Source organism: Nyctereutes procyonoides, unplaced genomic scaffold, assembly GCF_905146905.1.
Source record: "Nyctereutes procyonoides isolate TBG_1078 unplaced genomic scaffold, NYPRO_anot_genome, whole genome shotgun sequence".
In the NCBI taxonomy this organism is placed as follows: Eukaryota; Metazoa; Chordata; class Mammalia; order Carnivora; family Canidae; genus Nyctereutes; species Nyctereutes procyonoides.
The window spans coordinates 24,469,563-24,490,266 of record NW_026575159.1 but is presented as its reverse complement, the minus strand read 5'-3'; the positions used below and the strand labels follow the sequence as shown (position 1 = coordinate 24,490,266).

The following is a 20,704-nucleotide window of genomic DNA, read 5'->3' as shown; positions in this document are numbered from 1 at the left end:
TTTCCAAATATCTTCTAAATATAACAAATCAAACCACCCCCCTCCAAAATCGGTAATTAGGCAAACCGGGTGCACACAGGACTTTGAAATCCCTCATCTCTGCTGTCAACTGTAATCAAATCTTCCCCAGACTTCTTGTTTTCCGGATTTACCCAAGGCCCCGTGACTTTTATCAGCAATTTATTTTTCTCTGGAAATGTCGCCTCGTTAGAAGACTCAAGAAGAATTCAAAATTAAATTGTTCTGCTGTTTTCTCTCTGGGCAAGGGATGCAATCAAAACTTACTTCCCCTGACTTTCTCGTGCCTCATTTTTCAGACTAAAAAGGATTTTTATTGGTTGCCTATTTTATCCTTAGCTCACCCCTTTTGCAGCTGTGTCTAGACACCTTCCTCATCAGCTGCAATTCATTTTTTAGCCATGGCATTTTGCAGCTCCCCAGACCCTGGGACTGCAGTTTGGGAGACATTCCCAGAGCCTGTGAGTCATACTGAAAGAAGATAAAGCATTCTTGCAGACAGGACTGATCAGTAGTGCCCGTTCCACTCCTCCCAGGCCCAGGAAAGAGAGGTAGGACACCTCAGGCAAGGCTTTCCAGCTTGAGTTCTGTGGTTTTCTCCAGAGCTGATGCCTCTCCTATAAATATTTTTGATGGCAATATCTGTTATGTGGCTTTATGTTTCCCTCCATGGCAAACAATAATGCCCATTTTATATGCAAGGGTATGGAAATACGCTTGGAAGAAATAGACCCTTTTAAAACAGAAGTAAGCTAGATGGAGTTTAAATAAATCAGGAGAAATAGAATAGAATTACCATCTTCCAATGTGATACAAAAGGGCTATTTGCTGAAATGTTACCTGCATCGAGATCCTCTCGTTTATTGTTAAGGTTGGAGACAAAAATTAAATGTCGGGTGCCCAGGTGGCTCAGTGGTTGAGCATCTGACTTTGGCTCAGGTCATGACCCTGAGGTCCTGGGATCGAATCCTGCATCGGACTCCCACAGGGAGCCCGCTTCTCCCTCGGCCTATGTCTCTGCCTCTCTCTCTGTCTCTGATGAATAAATAAATAAAATCTTTAAAAAAATTAAATGTCAGGTAGGGAAAGTATACATTGGGGACAAACCATATCTCCCCACAGATGAGCATTCCTTGATCATTCCTTGTGATTTTTTTTGTAGTTTCCATCTTTAATTCTGTGTCTTCTAGAAAATTCTGTGTGATATTCTAGTACTCCACATAGGACATGTTTTTAGTTCATCCAGCTCCCACTGCAAAGCCAGAAGTTAAAAAAAAAAAAAAGCCAGAAGTTCAACAAAGCAGCCTCAAGCAGCCACACAGGGACGTTTTTACTGCTCTCACACGTTTCCCATCCACATCTCTACAGATTTTAGTGAAGTGTCAATCTTGAAGAAATAATCAGCCATGAAAGTTCTCAGCGTTTTCTCACTTCCACGTGAATTTGACCAGATAGGCTTCTCTTTTTTTAATGGCTTTATTGAGTTAGAACTGATATACAAAAAATCGTACATATTTGACGTGTAAATGTGATGAGTTTGAACAGGTGCAAACCCCTGTGGTACCATCACCACAATTGAGGCAATAGGAATATCCAACCCCTCTGGAGTTTCCCGGTGTCCCACTGTGCGTACCTGTGTGTGTTTGTAGTGAAAACAATTATCATGACTTCTGCCCTCTTAACAAATATTACAGAGCACAGTACAGTTGTTAAGTATAGCGACTCTGTTATTTAACCCATCTCTAGAACTTACTCTTCTAGCATAACTGAACCTCTATACCCATTGAACAGCAACACCCCATTCCCCACACCCATTCCAGCCCCTGGAAACCACCATTCTATTCTCTATGTCTGTTACTGACGGTCTTAGGTACTTCGTGCAAGTGGAGTCATGCAGTATTTGTCCTCCTATGACTGATTCATCTCACTTAGCATAACGTCCCCCAGGGTTCATCCATGGCTTTGCAAATGGCAGGATTTTCTTTATTCGTTCATCAGTTGATGAATGCTTGGGTCGTTTTGGTAGCGTGGCCATCGGGAATAGCACCACAACCCACATGGTCCAGGGACTCCTCTGCAGCACAGTCATTCCTGGATGATCCCTATGTTTCGCTTCCTGCGTTTCCTTTCTCTATGGCAACCAGCAGGGATGCTTCTGCAGATGCTTTGTCAAGCGGCCGCAGGGTGTGGGTGGGATGGTGGGAGGGAGACCGCAAGGTTGGCAGAAATTCCCCAGTCCAAATGCACCCCCTCATTTGCTCAGTATCCAGGCTGAGTGGGAGGGGAGCACCACATGCAGAGTCAGCCCACCAGCCTGGGCTGGAAGGCCTCTCTCCCCACTTGAAGCCTCAAACTCAAATCAGTTCCAGCCTCCATGAAGATGAGCACTGATCCCGTCTCTATGGTTGCTGTGGTCTAAGTTGTTCTGGCAGCTTCACATGTCTCATCCTCCCTGCCCCTCTACCAGAACCCTCTATTTATTAGCACATCCTACTGAGTGCTAACAATATGCTCCGCCTTAGAGCCGATGTCTGGCGCTGGGGGAGATGAAGTGGCCTTTTTCTCATGGTGCTTTCAGTCTAGAAGGGAGGCAGATATTAAACAAAAACCACCCAAATTATGTATTATATGGTATGTGTTTATATAATAATTACAAAATCATACATTATGATTTGCCCTGTGAAGGCAGAGTGCAGGGTGTTTTGACAAAAGTAAGGGTAATCAGGAAGATACAGAAAATGTAGGAAAATACAGGTGTTCTCCACTAGTAAGTGCTTACCAGAGTTGCTGAAAGAGCACTAATGATCGAGATTCCTTCTACACTTGGTCTGCTCCCTCTGTGATAGGGTTTCACAACCTCAGCATTATTCACACTTGGGACTAGACAATCCTTCATTGTGAGGCCTGCCCCATGCATTATAGGATGTTAACCGCATCCCTGGGCTCTATTCATTAGACGCCAGTAGCAATTCTCTCCCCACCACCACCAATTTGTGACAGAAAAAAAAAAATCTTCAGACATTGCCAGATGTCCCTGGGGTCAGAAATCTCCGGTTAAGGAGTGTTGTTATATGAGGACTCCATGTGTATTTTAGGGTTCCACAATCTCTCCCAGCTCCTGGAATGGGGCTGGGAGTCTCTCATTGCTGAGCGAGCACTTCAACACAGAGCAGTCCTCACCTTATACTCATGCTCCAGATTGCCTACAGAATAAATCTTAGCTCCTGAGTTTGACCCATGAGGCCCTTCATGATCAGACCCCTGCTTAGCAGTCCAACCAGGATCAACTCCTGGGAGTGCCCACACTCACATGCTCCCCTATTTAGTCTTGTAAGGGAACTCACTCTTCTGGGAACATCCTCCCCCATGTTCTCTCCTGGGTTACTGTCTTTCCTTCCTCTCTTCCTCCTTCTCCTCCTCCCCTCCTCTTTATTCTGTCTCTATCTTTCCTTCTTCCTGCTGTCTCCCTGGCACTCCTACTCATCAAGTTGTCACTTAAGTATCGTCTCATCCATGAAGCCTCCCTGGATTCCCCCTGATGGACTCAGGTGCTCCTTCCTTGATTCTCACTGGATGCCTTCTGCTGCCCTTCATGGTAACAATGACCACACTGCATCCTAATTGCTGGTGTGCACGTCTGTCCCTCTCCAAACCACAGCCTTCTTGAATGAAAAAAGAAATGTTAAGATATCTATTATGTTTTATCCAGCATTTCAAGATATTTTACAGAGGGAGAACTCCCTTCACAGCTATTCTCTATCTCCCCACCAGAAGTTAAGGCACATGAGGACAGAGACATCATCTTCACCACTGTATCCCAGCAGCTAGGTCCGTTCCTTATATAGAATCGCATCCAGTAAATGTTTGCTGAATGAATGAATGAATGAATGAGACGTAGAAGGAGTTGGCTCTGCTATAGTTTGGTGCAATGAAGATGGGAGGTTGGGAAGCCTGGGTGGCTCAGTTAGTTAAGCATCAGACTCTTGATTTCAGCTCAGGTCGTGATCTCAGTGTCGGGGGATAAAGCCCCGTGTAGGGCTCCATGCTCAATGGGGGAGACTGCTTGAGATTCTCTCTCTCTCCTTCTGCCCCTGCCTCCCTAAAATAAATAAGTAAATCTTAAAAAAAAAAGATGAGAGGCTCATATATTCATCACACATCTCTCCAATCCATCTCTACAACCCCCCCAATGCACTTGGGGATTAAGGGAGAGATACTTTATCTTCTTCTCTATGCAAGTCTTCGGCTACTATTTCATGATTTCTTGCAATGATTTCTTGCAACACCACCTGGATTTTACCACATACCAAAACCACATATTACTTTATCTACATGAAAACAGGGCCGAAGAGTGTGTGTCCAGTGCCACCCTCACCGAGAGCCACTCCAGCACCCCACTGTGGGTGGCATCAATTCCAGACTCTTCCACTGGGAAGTCAGTGCCTCCTCTGACCCACCCTCCCTCTCACTTTCCAGCCAGTCACATTCCACCAGGTCCCGTTGTTCCAACCACCCTGGACTGGGCCTCCCTCAGGACACTTTCACGCCTCTGGCATTTGCTCTCATCACTGCACTGAAGAGCCTTTTCCTCGGGGGCCTTCAGACAGGAGGACACATTGCAAGGCCACCAGACCTGGGACCCATCTCCCATCCGACTCCCGAGGTGTTGCTATGGGGATGACCACTGGCCACCTGGCAGGGAGATTCACTGACCACATGCCCTCCTTTTCCAGGAGAAGATCCTGACTGGCCCCTGACTGATGCCTGGGAGTCGGAGGGGACGACAGCAGCCTCCACCTGCGGCCCTGCCATGTCCCAGACTCCCCGACAAAACACCCACAACGGGGCTCTCCAGACTCATGGGATGGCTTCGGAACATCTCCCAGGGAACATTTTGGATAACATAAGTGAGTTTGTTTTGTTTTTTAATCTTTGCCACACCCAAAAAATTCTTCCTTTTGGGGCCAAATAATGAGTTAAAGATGATTAAGGTGCACTTGGGAATCAGCCTGTGGGAGCAGGGGAGGACTGGGCTGCTGCAGCACCTGGTGACGCATGCACAGAGGAGGTGCCTGCTTTTGGGGTGTCATCTCGGAGGCACCAGAAGGACTGGCTTTGCAGCATTTTCTTTCTTTAAAAAAATATAAACCCAAAGACATTTGGCAAAATGTTAAGCTTTGCTAAAGTTGGGTGATAACGTACACAGGTGCCTGGGATTTTATTTTTCATACTTAGCTAAGGACGTGACATGTTCTATAAGAAGAAAAAGAAAGGAAGGAAGAAGAAAACCCCCTTGAATGCAATGCCTAAGGCAAGGGAAAGTCAAAAGATATAAAGGTATTGGTATTTCCTGTCAGGAGTAGATCTGAAATACATCCAACAGGCATGTTCTTCACCCATCAGTTTGCCAACATCGGATTAATCATGTTCGCACACAGCGCTGCGGCATCAGGGCTCCGTCCTGGTTGCCAAGGTTCAAAGCCCAGCCCCCTCCTTGTTCGCTGTAACTCAGAAGCAGGTCAGCCAGTTCTCTAAAACAACATTTTCATCTCTAAGTGGAGATAGCATAGTTCCTACCTTGTAATGACAAAAATAATTCGTGGAAAGCACTTGGCATCCCATGTCATGGATCCTAAGGACTCAACATGTATGTGAGATTATGATTACAAAAGACTGAGGTCAAGCAGGAAAAAAAAAAACTTCTCTTTATCTGTCTTCACAAAACCGTAAGCATGCACCTCACTGACCATCCTTCCTTTCCCAAAGGCCAATATACCCCCTTCCCTTCTGTTCCCCAGTCAGCTACTAGGTGTTACAGCTTTCAGAGTTTCCTTCCAGCTGCTGGGATGACAGAAAAAGCACCTTTTATTGTTTACACAGTTTCCAGATGATCCACAGCCACCTCCTCCAGGGATCCTGCCCTGTTTTCTGGGGAGGGGGCAGTGTTAAGTGACCCTTCTGGGTGCTCACCTAGCTTTCAGCCTTCCCCCTCTCGCCCCCATTTCCTGCACTGCTCTTGCATATTTATTTCTGTGTCTGGTCCCCTGGACTGTGAACTACTTGAGGATGGGCAATATTGTCTCGGTTGTGTATGGATTCCAGCCTGCCCACAAAACACCTGGTACAGAGCAGGTGCTCCAAAACTGGACCGATTAGGTGTGCTATCTCTATTTTACAGATAAGCATACTCATAAGTAGACAGGGCAAGTAAGTCTTTGCACATGTGTTTTGCTGTGTCGGGAATGTGTCTCCCCCCTGCTATACCTAGAAGACCCCCCCACTCTTTCAAGGCCCAAATCAAAGAATACCTGGGAGGGTCTTTTCTGTTCCCCCCTTCTAGCTGAGGGAGGTAACACTTCCCTGTGATCCTTCCCCAGCGCTCTGAGTCTATTGCTATGGAAGGGATTTTCCTCTTCTTGATCTGATTCTGAAGCCCTGGGGTGGACAAGGTCTCCATCTGATTCTATTTTGTCTCCTTCACATGTGGGTTGTGATCGTGCAGTCTAGGCGATGTTTGGCCCACAAAGGAGAGAGGCGTGCCCAACATCATCTCTGCTAGTCAAGATGTTTTGAGTTCCCGTGGATGGAACCCCGAGATGGATGAATCAGTAATAGAATGTATTCGGTTCATTAATGAAAATTCCGGGCCTAGATTTTTCAGATTTCTGCCAGTCTCTACTTCTGTGGTCTCTTGTCTTCTATGTCAGCTTTACTCTTTAAAAAGGCTATTAGTACTCTATGGTGGTTCTTGGTGGCTGAGTGCCTGCAACTTCCCAGATTCTTCAGTCCAGAGGAAGGAGGTGATGGCCTTCTGGAGTTATGATAAGAGATGACAGCCTTCTCAAGTTATGATAAGAGGCACCCAGTTTCACTGGTTCTGGAAGGGTCCCATTTACATGAAAAAAAAAAAAAACAATCACTGTCGCTAAGTCTGTGAAACCCCAAATGGTTGGAAGGGGATCAAATGCCAATGAGGGCACTCGGTCTCTAAGTGAACCACTCACTAAGAGAAGTGAGGCCTTCACTCCAGCGCCACCAAAGAACAGCAGATAGGTGCTGACCATTCTCAGTAAGCTTGCAATCTAGTGGGGAAATCTGGAGAAAGAAAACAGCAATTTTAATTCACTATGATGAGATTGCTGATGCAAATGCATGAGGGATGATGGGGCTACAGAGAAGGAGCCACTGAGGGCCACAGGGGAGTTGAGGAAATCAAGGAGGAGTTCTTGAAGGAAGTGACAGTTAAGCTAGGCCAAACTGGATCCTAGAGAAATGGGTCCTGAAGGAAGGAACTAGTGAATACTTTGTATCAAATCATACAATCGTATCTTTGTAGAATTTGAATTTAAACCAGTCTCTGTTCACTGTTCGAGTCTAACGATTTTAGCAGTTTGTCAAGCTGGACTTGTTTCTGTGAGGAAATGTTTTCCAAATTCCACATCAAATCAGAGTCAGCTAAGAATACAAACACACTTTAGAAGGATGGTTGAGTGTTCAGCTGAACCCACAATAACTTATTTAATTCACAGTATACATGAAATACTGTACATTTGCAGTGACATCATTCACAACTGCTATATTTTGCATTGCCAATCTTCAGTACTCCACCCACATTATGGACTAAGTAGGTTTTGTTAGCTGACTCAATCTTCATTCATAGCATAAATAGCAAAAATAAATACATTCACAGCACAAAGTCATTCCAAGTTTTAAACAACTGTTGCAAAATTGAGCTTTTGAAGCATTTGGTAGAAATTAAGTTGAGGTCTGTTTATCCTTTCCTTTAGCTCTTTATGTGATCATCCTTAAGCCAGCTCTGATTTCTTTTAGGTGACTGGAGTAATATTCAGGTTCACGATTTAACTCCTATGATTATGATTGCTGGAGGACTTGCTGTCATTTCCACTGTGGCTCTAGGGCACTGAAATATTTTACGGATAGCAGAGTTTTGCGAGGACAAATAGTTCGTAATATATGTTCCCTTTTTCGCCCTCTAGAGACTACCAATATGCAAAGTTGCAAGTCTCTGTCAGGCCAAAAATTGTGTCCTGGCTACGCATAGTTTTGGAAATTTGGCTCTGACACCTTGGAGCTGTGTGACCTTGGGCAAATTTCATCATCTCCTCGGTCTTGGTCTTCTCGTGTGCAGAGCGATGACAGTGGCTCCTACCTCACAGGTTGTTATGTCGATTCAATGAGGTCTGAAAGCTCTTTGTGAATTATAAGGCACTCTACAAATTTAAGGCATCATCATCATCATCATCATCAGAATGAGATTTCTGACATTAGCATACATTCCACACAGCCTTTCCCCAGCATTACAGTAAAAGGCAAGGCCCAAACAGTTTGTGTAGCATAAGCATTTCTTAATGACAGAAAAGATTTTATTATTTGCTAAAATTATCTAATGAATAGATGGATCTGCACAACATTTGATAATTTTATCTTGTTACTTATGGCAAATTGCGTGAGCTGACATACATTTGAAACTGTTTTGTGGGGGGTTTTTTGGTGTATAAAGAGGAAATTTTATTACAGTATTGTTGTTCCAAGATTATCAGCAATGAATTCTAATCCATTTATTTTTCTTTTACCTATCAGAAACCAGTTTGTGGCGAGAGGTCTCCTTTCAAGCAATTCTGCTGGCTGTGTGCTTCATCGTCTGTGCATGTGCAAGGTAATTCAGATTTTACTTTCATGCAGCAATGTTTCATAATTAATAAAGCTGTAATCGATTGATAATTTCCTTACCTGATTCCACAATGCATTTTCAGTAGCTCTGTGGTTAAGATTTATTCATTTACCTGTGCCCCTTAAGTGCCCCTTTTTCTATCACTTGCCCCTCTCGTTATCTCACAAAGTGTACAAAAGCCAATGGATCTTGCTAGAAATTGTATTTTATTATGCATCCTCCTTTGTTTAAATCCTCAGTGACTCCTTATTATGGATAAGACCTGAGTAACCCTGCTTGGAATTCAAGGGCACTTGAACTCCCAGTAAGAGAACTTGGAGTCCCCACTGGGACTCCATCTTTCTCATTATACTTTTATATCCTAACATAAAATATCTGTTCCAGGGAAGCCCATTCAGCATCTCAGATCACATAATACTCTTGGCTGATGATAGGCTCTTCTCTGTTCTACCCTCTGTCCAGCATGCCATTCCTATTCTTTTCTTGTCTAAGTCTCTGGAGTGGTGGTCAAGTCCCTTCTATGAGAACTGTACTCATACTCATGCCTCAAGGCCTTTGCACTTGCTGTTTATTCAACCCACTACAATCTTCTCTAGAAAGCCTCATAACATGGGTCCTTACTTCTTTCTGGAATCTATTCAAATGTCACATCACCAGAGAGACATTCCCTAACAACCTTGTGTAAATAGCGTATCACTCTCTACCACTCACACCTCGCCTTACTTTTTTTCAGAGCACTCATCCACCAGACCTATTACATGTTCACTTGTTTGAATGTTAATGATCTATCTCTTCCTGCAAGAATGTGAGCTCCACGAGAGAAGAGACATTGTGTCTCCTTCACTTCTATGTCCCTAGTGGCAGGGATTTGTCAATATTTGTTGAATCAATGAGACAGGGATAAATAATTGGTTCAGACCCAGGGTCTTTGGGGTGCTTGTGCTCTTGTCAGCAAGTATTGCTTGCTCTTAGGTCTCATCTCTTGAGGGTCGAATACCTCACATCACTTGGGAGAGTTGTGTTTTTAAATACAAAGTCCTGGATCCCAACCCTTGAGATACTAATTTAGATCTAGTGAAAATCTGTATTTTAAAACAAGCATCCTAGATAATTAAGAGGTTTAAGAAGTATTGGGGATCCCTGCATGGCTCAGCGGTTTAGCACCTGCCTTTGGCCGAGGGTGTGATCCTGGAGTCCTGGGATCGAGTCCTGCATTGGGTTCCTGCATGGAGCCTGCTTCTCCCTCTGCCTCTCTCTCTCTCTCTCTCTCTGTGCGTGTGTGTGTGTGTGGGGGGGTCTCTCATGAATAGATAAATAAAATCTTTTTTTAAAAAAAAGAAGTATTAAGTATTTTTAGATCACAATGGGACCAAAAGAACAAAAAGTGGGGGAGGTCCCATGGTTAAATTCTGCATTGTATATCCCAAGTCAGAGGATCATGTATGCATTAGCATAATATAGGCCCAGTGAAATAACACAGTGAAGAAATATGATTACCTTTATTTAACTTAGTATTTTCCAACTGTAGTTGATCATGGAAACTTCTCTTTTAGTTCACGGGACTATTAATGAAATGTTCCTCTTCAGTTAATTCCTGTAGATACTCCCCTTCTCCCTTAAGAAGGGAGCTTAATTCCCCATCCATTGAGTGTGAGCTGCATTTAGAAACTTGCTTCCAAAAAACAGAGGATGGAAAGGGGGAAAAAGGGAACTTCATGGCCAAGAAACGTAGCAAACATGACCTCAGATGCTCAGATGTTCAAGGTTAACATCAACAGGGATGAGTTATATTCATAGCATGTACTCTTGATACGATGTGGTAAGACTGGCACTTCACCTCTGTGGTCTTCTGGACTCCAATCTAACCAGAGAAAAACTTAAATTAAGGGAAATTTTACATATTATATGATCAGGATTTCTCAAAACTGCCAAGGTCATCAAAACCAAGGATAGTCTGAAGAATTGTCATAACCTAGAGGAACCCAATGAGACATGACCACATATCATGAGACATCCTGGAAGGCATCATGGAACGTGGTTAAGTTAGGGAAAAACTGTAAAGTCCAAATGACGTGTGGGTTGAATGTGAACCAATGTCATTCCTTCATTATGACAGTATGCCATAGTTGTGTAAGATGCTGATCCTCGGGGATGCTTGGTGAGGGGTATATGAGAACCCTCTGTGATATTTTTTGCAACTTCTCTGTATCTCTAAAGTTATTTGAAAATAAAGAGATTTATTTAAGTAAGAGACTGGTTATGAGAAAAATTATTGATATGGGTAGCAGCATGGATGAATCTCGGATACAAGAGTCTGTATGATTGCCAATACATGTAAAATATAAGGAAAGGCAAAATTAACCCACTGTTATAAATATAATAATAGTAGTTGATGGGGTTCCTGGGTGGGTGAGTTAGTTAAGGGTCTGACTCCTGATTTTGGCTCAGGTCATGATCTCAGGGTCATGAGATCGAGCCCCGCATGGGGCTCCACGCTGGGCACAGAGCCTGCTTAAAATTCTGTCTCTCCCACTTCCTCTGCCCCTTCCAACCTTCTCTCACTCTCTTAAAAAAAGAAGAAGAAGAAGAATTGTAATTAATTCTGGGGAAAAGAGTAGGAAGGATGGCAAAGGAAATGTTAGAGACTGCTGAAAATATTCTATATCTTGATCTGGGTAGTGAATACAGGAGTTCAGTTTAAAAACAAAACAAAACAAAACCAAGATGTGCACTTTCAATGCTTTACTGTATATTTGTTAAGTCTCAATTAAAAAAAATTTAAATGCACACAAAGAGATGTCTAAAAGGGTATTCATTGATATTTAATAACGGCTACTTTAGGTCAATGGAGAAGATTTTTAGTGATATTTTCTTTTCCCTTTTGTACCTATTTATAATTTTTTTCACTGATTCATGTTCTGAAAATAAAAACAATAAGGCAATTATTCTTTTAAAAAACATGGTATGCCTGGTATGCCTGGTTGGCTCAGTCGGCTAATTGTCTCACTTTGGCTCAGGTCATGATCCCAGGGTCCTGGGATGGAGCCCCACCTTGGGCTCCCTGCTCAACCAGGAAGCCTGCTTCTCCCTCTCCCTCTGTCTGGCTCCCCCTGCTAGTGCTCTCTCTGTGTCTAATTAATTAATTAATTAATTAATTAATTAATTTTTTAGAAATCCACCCCGTGAAACAGTAACCATCAAATTGGTAAAACCCCAAAATTTTAACGCTTTTTGGGCAAGGTTTTAAAGCAGCTGGCACGTGGATTTTCTCCTTCAACTTTTCTAGAAATTTTATACTTTTGTGGTTACATTTCATACTATGACTCATTTTGAGTGAAACAGTTAAATTTTGTGTTGAGGTGTGATGTATATGTCGAGGTTTCTTCTCTTGTGTGGAGATATACAATTGTTTCAACATCATTGCTGAGAAGGCTGTTCTTTCCCCATCAAACTACTTTTGCTCCTCTGATAAGACTCAGTTAACTGTATCCATATGGGTTCACTTCTGGTCTTTCCATTCTCTGCCATTGGCCCTCATGTCTTTCCTTTGGCCAATACCACACTATCTTTATTATTGTTGTTATAGTAACTCTTAAAGTACATCATAAGCATTTAGTCACTCTAAAAGAACATCTCATGTATTGGAAATGCATAATTAGTTTGCTTAACCTGACAAATTCTGTTGTTTCAGATGGTTTCTGGGAGGAATATCAGTCAGTGTCTTCACATGCTCATTAATGATAACTATTGCCTGTAAGTAACCATTTCTCAAATTATTTCTCCGATCCCTGTATTTTATTGGTCATTCAAAAATAATTCTTAAATGTTTTCTCTTTCTTATTCAAGATACTGTCAAGTCATTATTTCTCAGCCTTGCCAGCTATGTCAAAACCACCACTTGTGCTCAGTAAGTGTTGACTGTGTTATCACTGTCTGGACAGAGATGACTATGATCTACTCTCTGAGAATGCTTTTTGCTGAGTAATAGATGGCAATGACTACATACAGGAAAGGTCCTGATTCTTTCTTGAGAAATACTTCCTGTTAATGCTAAAATCTAATGGCATTATCATCCTGTCTCTTAAATTCTGACAAATTTCTCAAAATAGAGAATTAAGCTTTAAGGCAGTAGGGCTTAACAAATAACATGACTTTTAAAATTTTAAATCATTTCAAAGTGCTTTTATAGATTCATAGCACTGCCCTTTATAAATACCTCCTCTTAAGAGGACTTTATCTTATAGTTTCCCAAATAGCTGGCAAACCGCCCATGAAATGGTCTCAGTTAAGAAGTGTGGTGTTTCTCTACCATCTCTCACTCACTTAACGATCCCCCTGTGTGCTGACTGTCATGGCTCATCATATTTCAAAGGGTTACTGGGGTCTGGGTGAAATGCTCACAGAATTTCAAACAGTCTGCAAAACACCATCTCCTTGCAAGATGGATTGTGTTAATTACCTTCGCTTCAATATGGCTGCCAGCGATCAGCTCCCATGGCTTGAAGACGGATGTCTATAATTCAAATTAGTTTACTGGCCTTTGCTCTTGACACTGTGTTGCCCTATTTATGAAATCATTGTGTTAATTCTGAAATCACAAGGGGACTTAGTGAAGATTTATTTTGTTTAGGACTTCAGCCAGTATTGATTTCCTGACACTCTGAGTGATGTTTCTCTTCATTTCCTGGCATTCTAGCTTTATGGGGGGCAGGCATTGATATAGCTAAGATTTGTTTAACCTCTTAGTTAGAAAAGTGGGTCCTGAGGTCGCCCAAGAAATTCTTATTCTTTAGCCCTTGTGTATTAATGACATTTGTTCAAAACTCCTCTAAGATACTCACTTCCTTCCCTCTGGCTGCAGGCCACTCTCTAGGTCTGTAGAGACTTAGAAATGCACCTCACCTGGCATTAATGACAGATTTGCACCCACACTTAGCTTTCGGGGCTGAGATGTTGCACTATTCAGGACTGGACTAACCGACAATGTCTAAATGACCGATTCTCATGCAAAGTCCATCTTGCACCTCACTTTCAAAAGTAAAAACATTGTCATTGTTTGTCAGATGGTATGAATTGTTTAAATCCCTTCTCTTTGGGTTTTAAGATGAACTTGTGCAATGAATCGGAAAGACGAGTATCATCTTGTTAAGAACTTGTAATGAGAACAGAGTTTCCCAAAGCATCAGAGCATGGCATCTGCTCTAGAAGCACCTGGAGAGCTTCTATCCTGATTCCAGCTCTTCTGAATCCAAATTTCTGGGGGATCTTTAACAACCTCTCTAGGTAACTCCTTGCATATTAACTGTGAGAACCTTGGAAAGATGGTTTGTAAAATCTTTATCCCCTGATTTCTTTTTTTTAAATATTTCATTTATTCATGAGAGACACAGAGAAAGAGACAGAGGGAGAAGCAGGCTCCCTGCAGGGAGCCTGATGCAGGATTCGATTCTAGGACCTGGGAACATGGCCTGAACTGAAGGCAGATGCTCAACCACTGAGCCACCCAGGTGCCCCTTGTGTCCATACTTTAACTTGTTCTTATTCCCTCTATTTGCTGCCCCCTCCCTAGCCTCTTGTACACACACTGTTGTATTTAAGATCTATTAAAACAAGAATCATTGACTTCATTTTTGTATCCATCTCAATGTCTTGGGAATAGTAGATACACCATAAATATTCATTAAGTTGAATGTATTTGCTGCATCATTTTTAAATTACTTCCTTTATAACCAAGAGCTCTGTATCTGTATATTAAAGATTTTGCAACCCTCTCCCACACACCTAAACATATCCAGAAGTTAATAAGCCAAAGACATGGTTATTAATATCGAGAGGCGAGGATGACTCATAAGACTCCTCTGACAATCAAAGATGCAAATCTAAGGGGGTGGAGTACACAGACTTAATTCACCTCAACAAACATTAGTGGAGCAGCTGTCCCACACCTGTCCTACACTGTGCAAGGTAGATTAGATTAGGGGCCTATTCTTTCACACTTTATACTTCTCGAGTCCACCTCTTTTCATCCCATAATGTGATTTTCATTCAACCACCTTCTTTGTTCATCTTAAAGCCCGTGGGTTTGGGGACTATCCATATGGTTCACCATTGGCCCAAGTGTCCCTTTCAAATGAAGGTCATCACAGGTATCCCACGTTACCAATTATATGTTTTAGCATCAGCAAGATGCATTTTGCACATTTATGACATCATAGTAATGAGAGAGGTAACATCTGTTCTCTTTACTCTTAACATATTGGAATGTGTGTTTCTATAGCTGGTGAATGAATGGGTAAACTTCAGGGTAGAAATATGGGGATAACCCTATAAGGATTTCTGTTCTAGAGGAAGTGGTGCAGGTGGAAAAGAAAACAATATAAAATGGTAGTTAATTAAGTACCAAGCTGGAATAAAAATAAAAGTTACTTCAAGTTGAGGCTCTGCTCTTCCTAGTTATGATTACTCAAGCTAGTGTGTGTGTGAGTGTATGTGTGTGTGCAGTGATTGCAGTAGTTATCACATTTCCTGTCTATCTGGATGAATCATGCATTTCTTTTCTCTTTTCTCTGATCTAGGTTTGCCAAAATCTGACAACCATTTAGGACTGTCTCTGATGAATGCCTTCAATCTGAATATCCAGAAATTGTCTGATTTGCAGTCTGCTTGGAATCAACCACATTATTGGAAGGCAGTGAGCAACTGGATAATGAAGAAAAAAACATTTTAATTTGGTTATGTGTTTTTAAAAAGAAATCTCATTTTTGCCCTCATTCTTATAATATGCTCGGGAAAATAATATTAATTTGTCTTTTCTATGCAAACCCTTAGCAGTTGAAAGGGAACAGACCAGGAAATGTGATAGAGAAGGAACCACCTGGGTAGATGTTCCCCTTTTATCCCCTGAGGCATGATTTTCAAATGTTAATTTTCATTTAGAAGATTCTATGAGGTGCTTGATGCAGATTCCTGGACCTGCCTGCAAACACCTATCCCTTTACTGAACTGCTTTAACTGAATAACGTAAGCAAGTCTCTATAGTCAATACCCAACTTGAAAGTAAATAAATTGTAGTTTGCACATAAAATACAATGTAGAAAAAAATTTCATCCCCCCCCCATTCCCGCCCCTAGGAGTGGCTTGATGGGAGTTGGTGTCAGCAGATGCCAGTTAATGGAAAATGGGCAGGAGAGAGCCTTTCTTTGGGAAAGCACATTCTTCTTTTGAGTCATTTTCCTTACAGTTTTCAGCCTTCTTGGGACTCATGATTACCTTTCATTCATGTGCAATTAAAATAAAGATATAAGAGAAAAAAATCTTTAAGGGCCAAATAAATAAGGCAAAATACCAGAGTGCCTTGAAATGCATAAAAACGGTGCAGTTGCCCAGCCAACTGGAGGGTCATAGAAGAAACTGTCATTGCTTTTGCTTGGAATATGTTCTTGAAGCAAACATGGCCTGCAACTCAAAGTTGTTCTCTGATATTCTCTGGCTAGACACCTGTGTGGAGAAGATTGTCTTTGCTAAAATGGTAATATCAGGATACTACTCTTCATATGATTTGTATTTAGTGAATTTGACTTGAAAAAAGTACTAGTAAGTAAATGAGGTCATCAGCAAATTATATCTATCTATCTATCTATCTATCTATCTATCTATCATCTATCTATCTATCTATCTCTATCTCCATAAGAGTGGTCATGGCAGAGAGTCAATTGGACACTGTATTAGTTTGCTATAGCTGCTGTAACAAATTACCACAAAATGATGGCTTAAAATGACACAAATGTATTGTTTTACATCTCAGGAGTCTATAATCAAGGTGTTGGCAGTGATGTTTTCCTTCTGGGGGCTTCAGGGAAGAATCTGTTTCCTTGCCAGTTTCAGCTTCTGCTGGCAAAGTGACTCCTTCCTCTTGCTTCAAGGCACACAACTCGCTTCAAGCATCACCTTCTCCTCTTCTGCAAGGAAATATCCCTTCACCTCTCTCTCAAAGAACACATGTGTTCATCTCTAATTATGACTTCCCCCGGAACATCAACAAATACATGCATAGAGTAAGGCACACGGGAAGAGCAGGGAGGACTGGAGTGTCTGTTACCCTTATCACTAGAAATGACTGGAGGATTACTGGTGAGTTAATTAAGATTCTGGAAAGAGCACATCAGAGTATCCCAGAGGATCATGTGGCAATGGCCGGGAGATACAAGCAAATAAACTGCAAAAAGAAATGGAAAAAAATTGGGAGAGACCCAAGAAATCGTATCATTAATGTCTATGTTGAAAGTGATAACAGCCTACTTACACAGGAGATTTCAAGATTTTTTAGAGAGATATTATTTAGGATATGTGGACATGATGGGAAACATGCTGGCAATAGGAAGAAACTTGACTGATTTTTAAAATAATAGTGATTAAAAATGTAGAATTCAGTATTTTATACTTTCTTTAATAAAATCAAAAGTTTTTTTTTTAAATAAAGGATATATGTATTTACATTTAAATCCCATTCTGATCATCCAGGGTAATCTCCCTATCCCAAAAGCCTTAACATAATCCCAGCTGCAAATCCCTCTTGCTCTAGATAGTAATATTCACAGCTTCCAGTGATTACGACCTATATGTCTTCAGGGGCCATTAGTCAGCCTGCCATCCTATCTTCAGCTTAGGATAGATTTGCCCAACAACTTAATAGATCTGGGATGTGTCCCATACATTTTTTTTTAACAAGTAGGAAAACTGATCAGGAGAAGGTGGTCCTCAAACCACATTCATGGCATGCTTTGAAGAGGATTTAATGGGGAGCTAATTGCATAAGAGAGTCTCATTTTGAAGCTCTCTCAGGAGAGCGCGCCTTGAGAATTTTTTATGTTTCCTATGTCTCTGTGTCGGAGACTCGTTTATACAGGTTCACTGGATTTACATGATAATAACTTTCAAAGTTAGATGCAGAAATAAAAATAATTTGGGGCGCCTGGTTAAGTGTCTACCTTTGGCTCAGGTCATGATTCCAGGGTCCTGAGTTTAAGCCCCACATGGGGCTCCTGCTCATCAGGGAGTCTGCTTTTCCCTCTCCCTCTGCCCCTCCCATCTGCTTGTGTTCTCTCTGTCTCTCTCAAATGAATAATAAAAAATAAAATCTTTTTTTAAAAACAGAAATGCAAATGATTGTTTATAATTGTGTCATACTTCACTGTGTCCAGGACCTTTCCTCCCCAATTATATAAGCTTCCTATCACTGTTGTAACAATTGCCACAGACTTGATGATTTAAAACAAAACAAATTTATTGTCTTATGGTTCTGAAGGTCTGATGTCCCAAAATAAGTCTTAGGAGTCTACAATCAAGGTGTCAGTAGGCTGTGTTCCTTCTGGAGGCTCCAGAGAAGATCTCATTTCCTTGATCTTCCAAATTCTGGAGGCTGCCTACATTCCTTGTCCCTTAGACCCGTCCTCCTTCTTCAAAACACACCCTTCTACTTCTGCTGTTATAGCTTCTTTTCCAAATTCTGTCTTCTTTCTTCCTTCTTAGGAGGATTTTTGTGATCTTATTTTTTTTATTTTATTATTTATTCATGAAAGACATACAGAGAGAGAGAGAGAGAGAGAGACAGGCAGAGACACAGGCAGAGGGAGAAGCAGGCTCCATGCAGGGAGCCCGACGTGGGACTCGAACCTGGGTCTCCAGGATCACGCCCTGGGCTGAAGGTGGTGCTAAATTGCTGAGCCACCCAGGATGCCCAGATTTTTATGATTTTATTGAGCCCACCCAGACAATCCAGGATAATCTCTCCATTTTCAGATCTTTAAATCAATCCTATCTGCAAAGTCCCTCTGCCATGAAGCTAATGATAACAGATTCAAAGTAGTTTCTACTGTAAGGTCAAAAAATCCTAAGACAAACAATTGTAAGTCAGGGACCATCTATATATATATATTAGTAGATATCTAGATCTCTCTCTCTCTCTCCCCGTCTATCTATGTATCATACATCTTATTGGTTCTATCTAGCTATCAATGAATCATACATTCTATTGGTTTAATAGAAGGTATGAAAACCACCATTTTATAGGCTTAATTAAGCATAGAGAGGTGTTATAACTTTCCCAAGCACAAAAGAGGCAAGTAGGAGGTCTAGATATCACATACAGGCCTGTTGACCCCTCAGTCCTTGCTATCCCCATTATTGATTATGGTTGGAAAGATTACAAGAGAAGGGCATGGCACCTTGAAGATCAGATATTGCCCCAGTCACTCTCTCAAGAAATACTAACTCTAGAAAAAGTTTTTCATGAGGCAAGGGGTTAAATGAAAGAGCCAAGTTGTGACCTTTTCCTTCTTCCTTGTACCTCAAGATTCTCAAATCTAGTTTGTCAGAGATTTGACATGAATGTGATGTCACAGGAGAGAGAAATCACCCAGTGCTCTCTGTCTGGTCTGCTTGAGGACCTCTGCTTGTAGACGCTTCTATAGCCCTACCCAGCTCAAGGAAAGCCTGCCATTTTGATGGAGCATCTACTATGTACTAGATGTTGTACCTGCCTTGTCTATAATCCACCGCCCCTCCCACAGCCCTGCCAAGGATTACTTCATATTGTAGCTGCCATAACAAGTAAATCCATGTAATGCCTGATGTGGACCAGGCCTCTCTCCATTACCTTTTAATCATGGCATTGACCTTCAAGCTTGCACACTTAATTGCCTTGGGCTGAGGAAAGATGGGTCTCTTCCCTTATATTCCACAAATAAGGGTGAGGGTCACACAACTATGGTGAGAAAACTAGGAAATGTGAGGGAGCATGTGGATGTTTGGTGAACTCTCATAGACTCTGACACAGTCACATTTAAAAGAGGAGGAATTGTGGATCTCAGAATGCCTGCCTCATGCTGTCGCACAACGCATAATTAGAGAAGCCCAGATTCCACTCAGGTCATTAAAACTCCGGTGCCATTTCCCCTCAGTGCTTCCCCAAGTAAAATCTACTGTAGTTGCTTCAAAACAACTCAGATGCAAAATGATCTGCCTGTGTGGCAGGGGATGCCAACCACCCCCCATCCTCCCCAAAAGGAATCCCACTATTGCTCATGCAATACAGCAGAGCAGACACCTGCTAACTTGGCATACTTTGCATCAATGCCACATTTCCCTACCAGGCCCTGATGAAGGTCTGGTCGTGTATTTTTTAAAAAGTCTATCCCGCTGTGATGGCTGCATCCCCTCCATCTGTCCCATGCTGGGTGAAATGGGCTACAGCTGCAAGCTACACCTGCCATGGAGCCAGACGGGGTACCTAGGGGGTAGACCGCAATTTAGCAGGTGGATCCTAATAGCTGGCAACCACTCTGCAAAATTTTTCTTATCCTTTTGTAGCCTTAAAAGAAATAAAAACAAAGAAAATGAAATGCAGGAGTGGGGGTGGGGGCAGTGGGGACAAAGGCTGGTGCCTCAGGACTTTTATTTTCAATGCAAACTGACATTTTGCATTTGCACTGGGGAGAGAGAAGATGACCCATCCTCCGCACCAACCCAAACTGAGATGGCACACTTTTGTGTGGGCGAAACTCAAGTTGAGTCTGCAAGGGATCTGCTGTGGGCAAGGGGACAGAGCTGAAGCTCTGTGCCAGCAGCTCCTCTGCTTCTCCTCCTCTTTCTCCTCCTTTTCAGTGAAAGGAAAAATCAAGAACCATATCCTAGAGCTTCCACCTCCCCATCTTCCAGGTTTATTTGTCTGCAGAATTGCAACCTTTGAATGCTAACTAGCACTAGTACAACATGATATTTGGGCTGGGGGCAGAGCAGAGCTGGGGCTGAGCTCTGTTGTGTCACTTTGGATAAGGTATTTCATCTTTTTAAGCCTTAACTTTCCTGTCCATAAAATGGGATAAAACTATTTCCCTAATTCACAGCATTTTTATGAGCATTAAATGAGTCTACACACAAAGTAAGGAAAGCCTAACACAGTGCCAGATATATAGTAAGCTCTTCCAAAGTGGAGCC

The 20,704-nt window shown here is 42.0% G+C and overlaps 1 protein-coding gene across 1 annotated transcript in view; it reads left to right on the top strand.

Annotated features, from left to right (window-relative positions):
• The window catches only part of TMEM71 (transmembrane protein 71), a 32,424-nt gene extending 14,653 nt beyond the window's left edge, over positions 1 to 17,771 (top strand). The window contains exons 6-10 of the mRNA XM_055314217.1: positions 4,752 to 4,925; positions 8,620 to 8,695; positions 12,402 to 12,463; positions 12,557 to 12,617; positions 15,286 to 17,771. Of these exons, the coding sequence (XP_055170192.1) occupies positions 4,752 to 4,925; positions 8,620 to 8,695; positions 12,402 to 12,463; positions 12,557 to 12,617; positions 15,286 to 15,301 (389 nt within the window). The 3' untranslated portion in view covers positions 15,302 to 17,771. The remainder of the gene's footprint in view (positions 1 to 4,751; positions 4,926 to 8,619; positions 8,696 to 12,401; positions 12,464 to 12,556; positions 12,618 to 15,285) is intronic.
• The last annotated feature ends 2,933 nt before the right edge of the window (positions 17,772 to 20,704 follow it).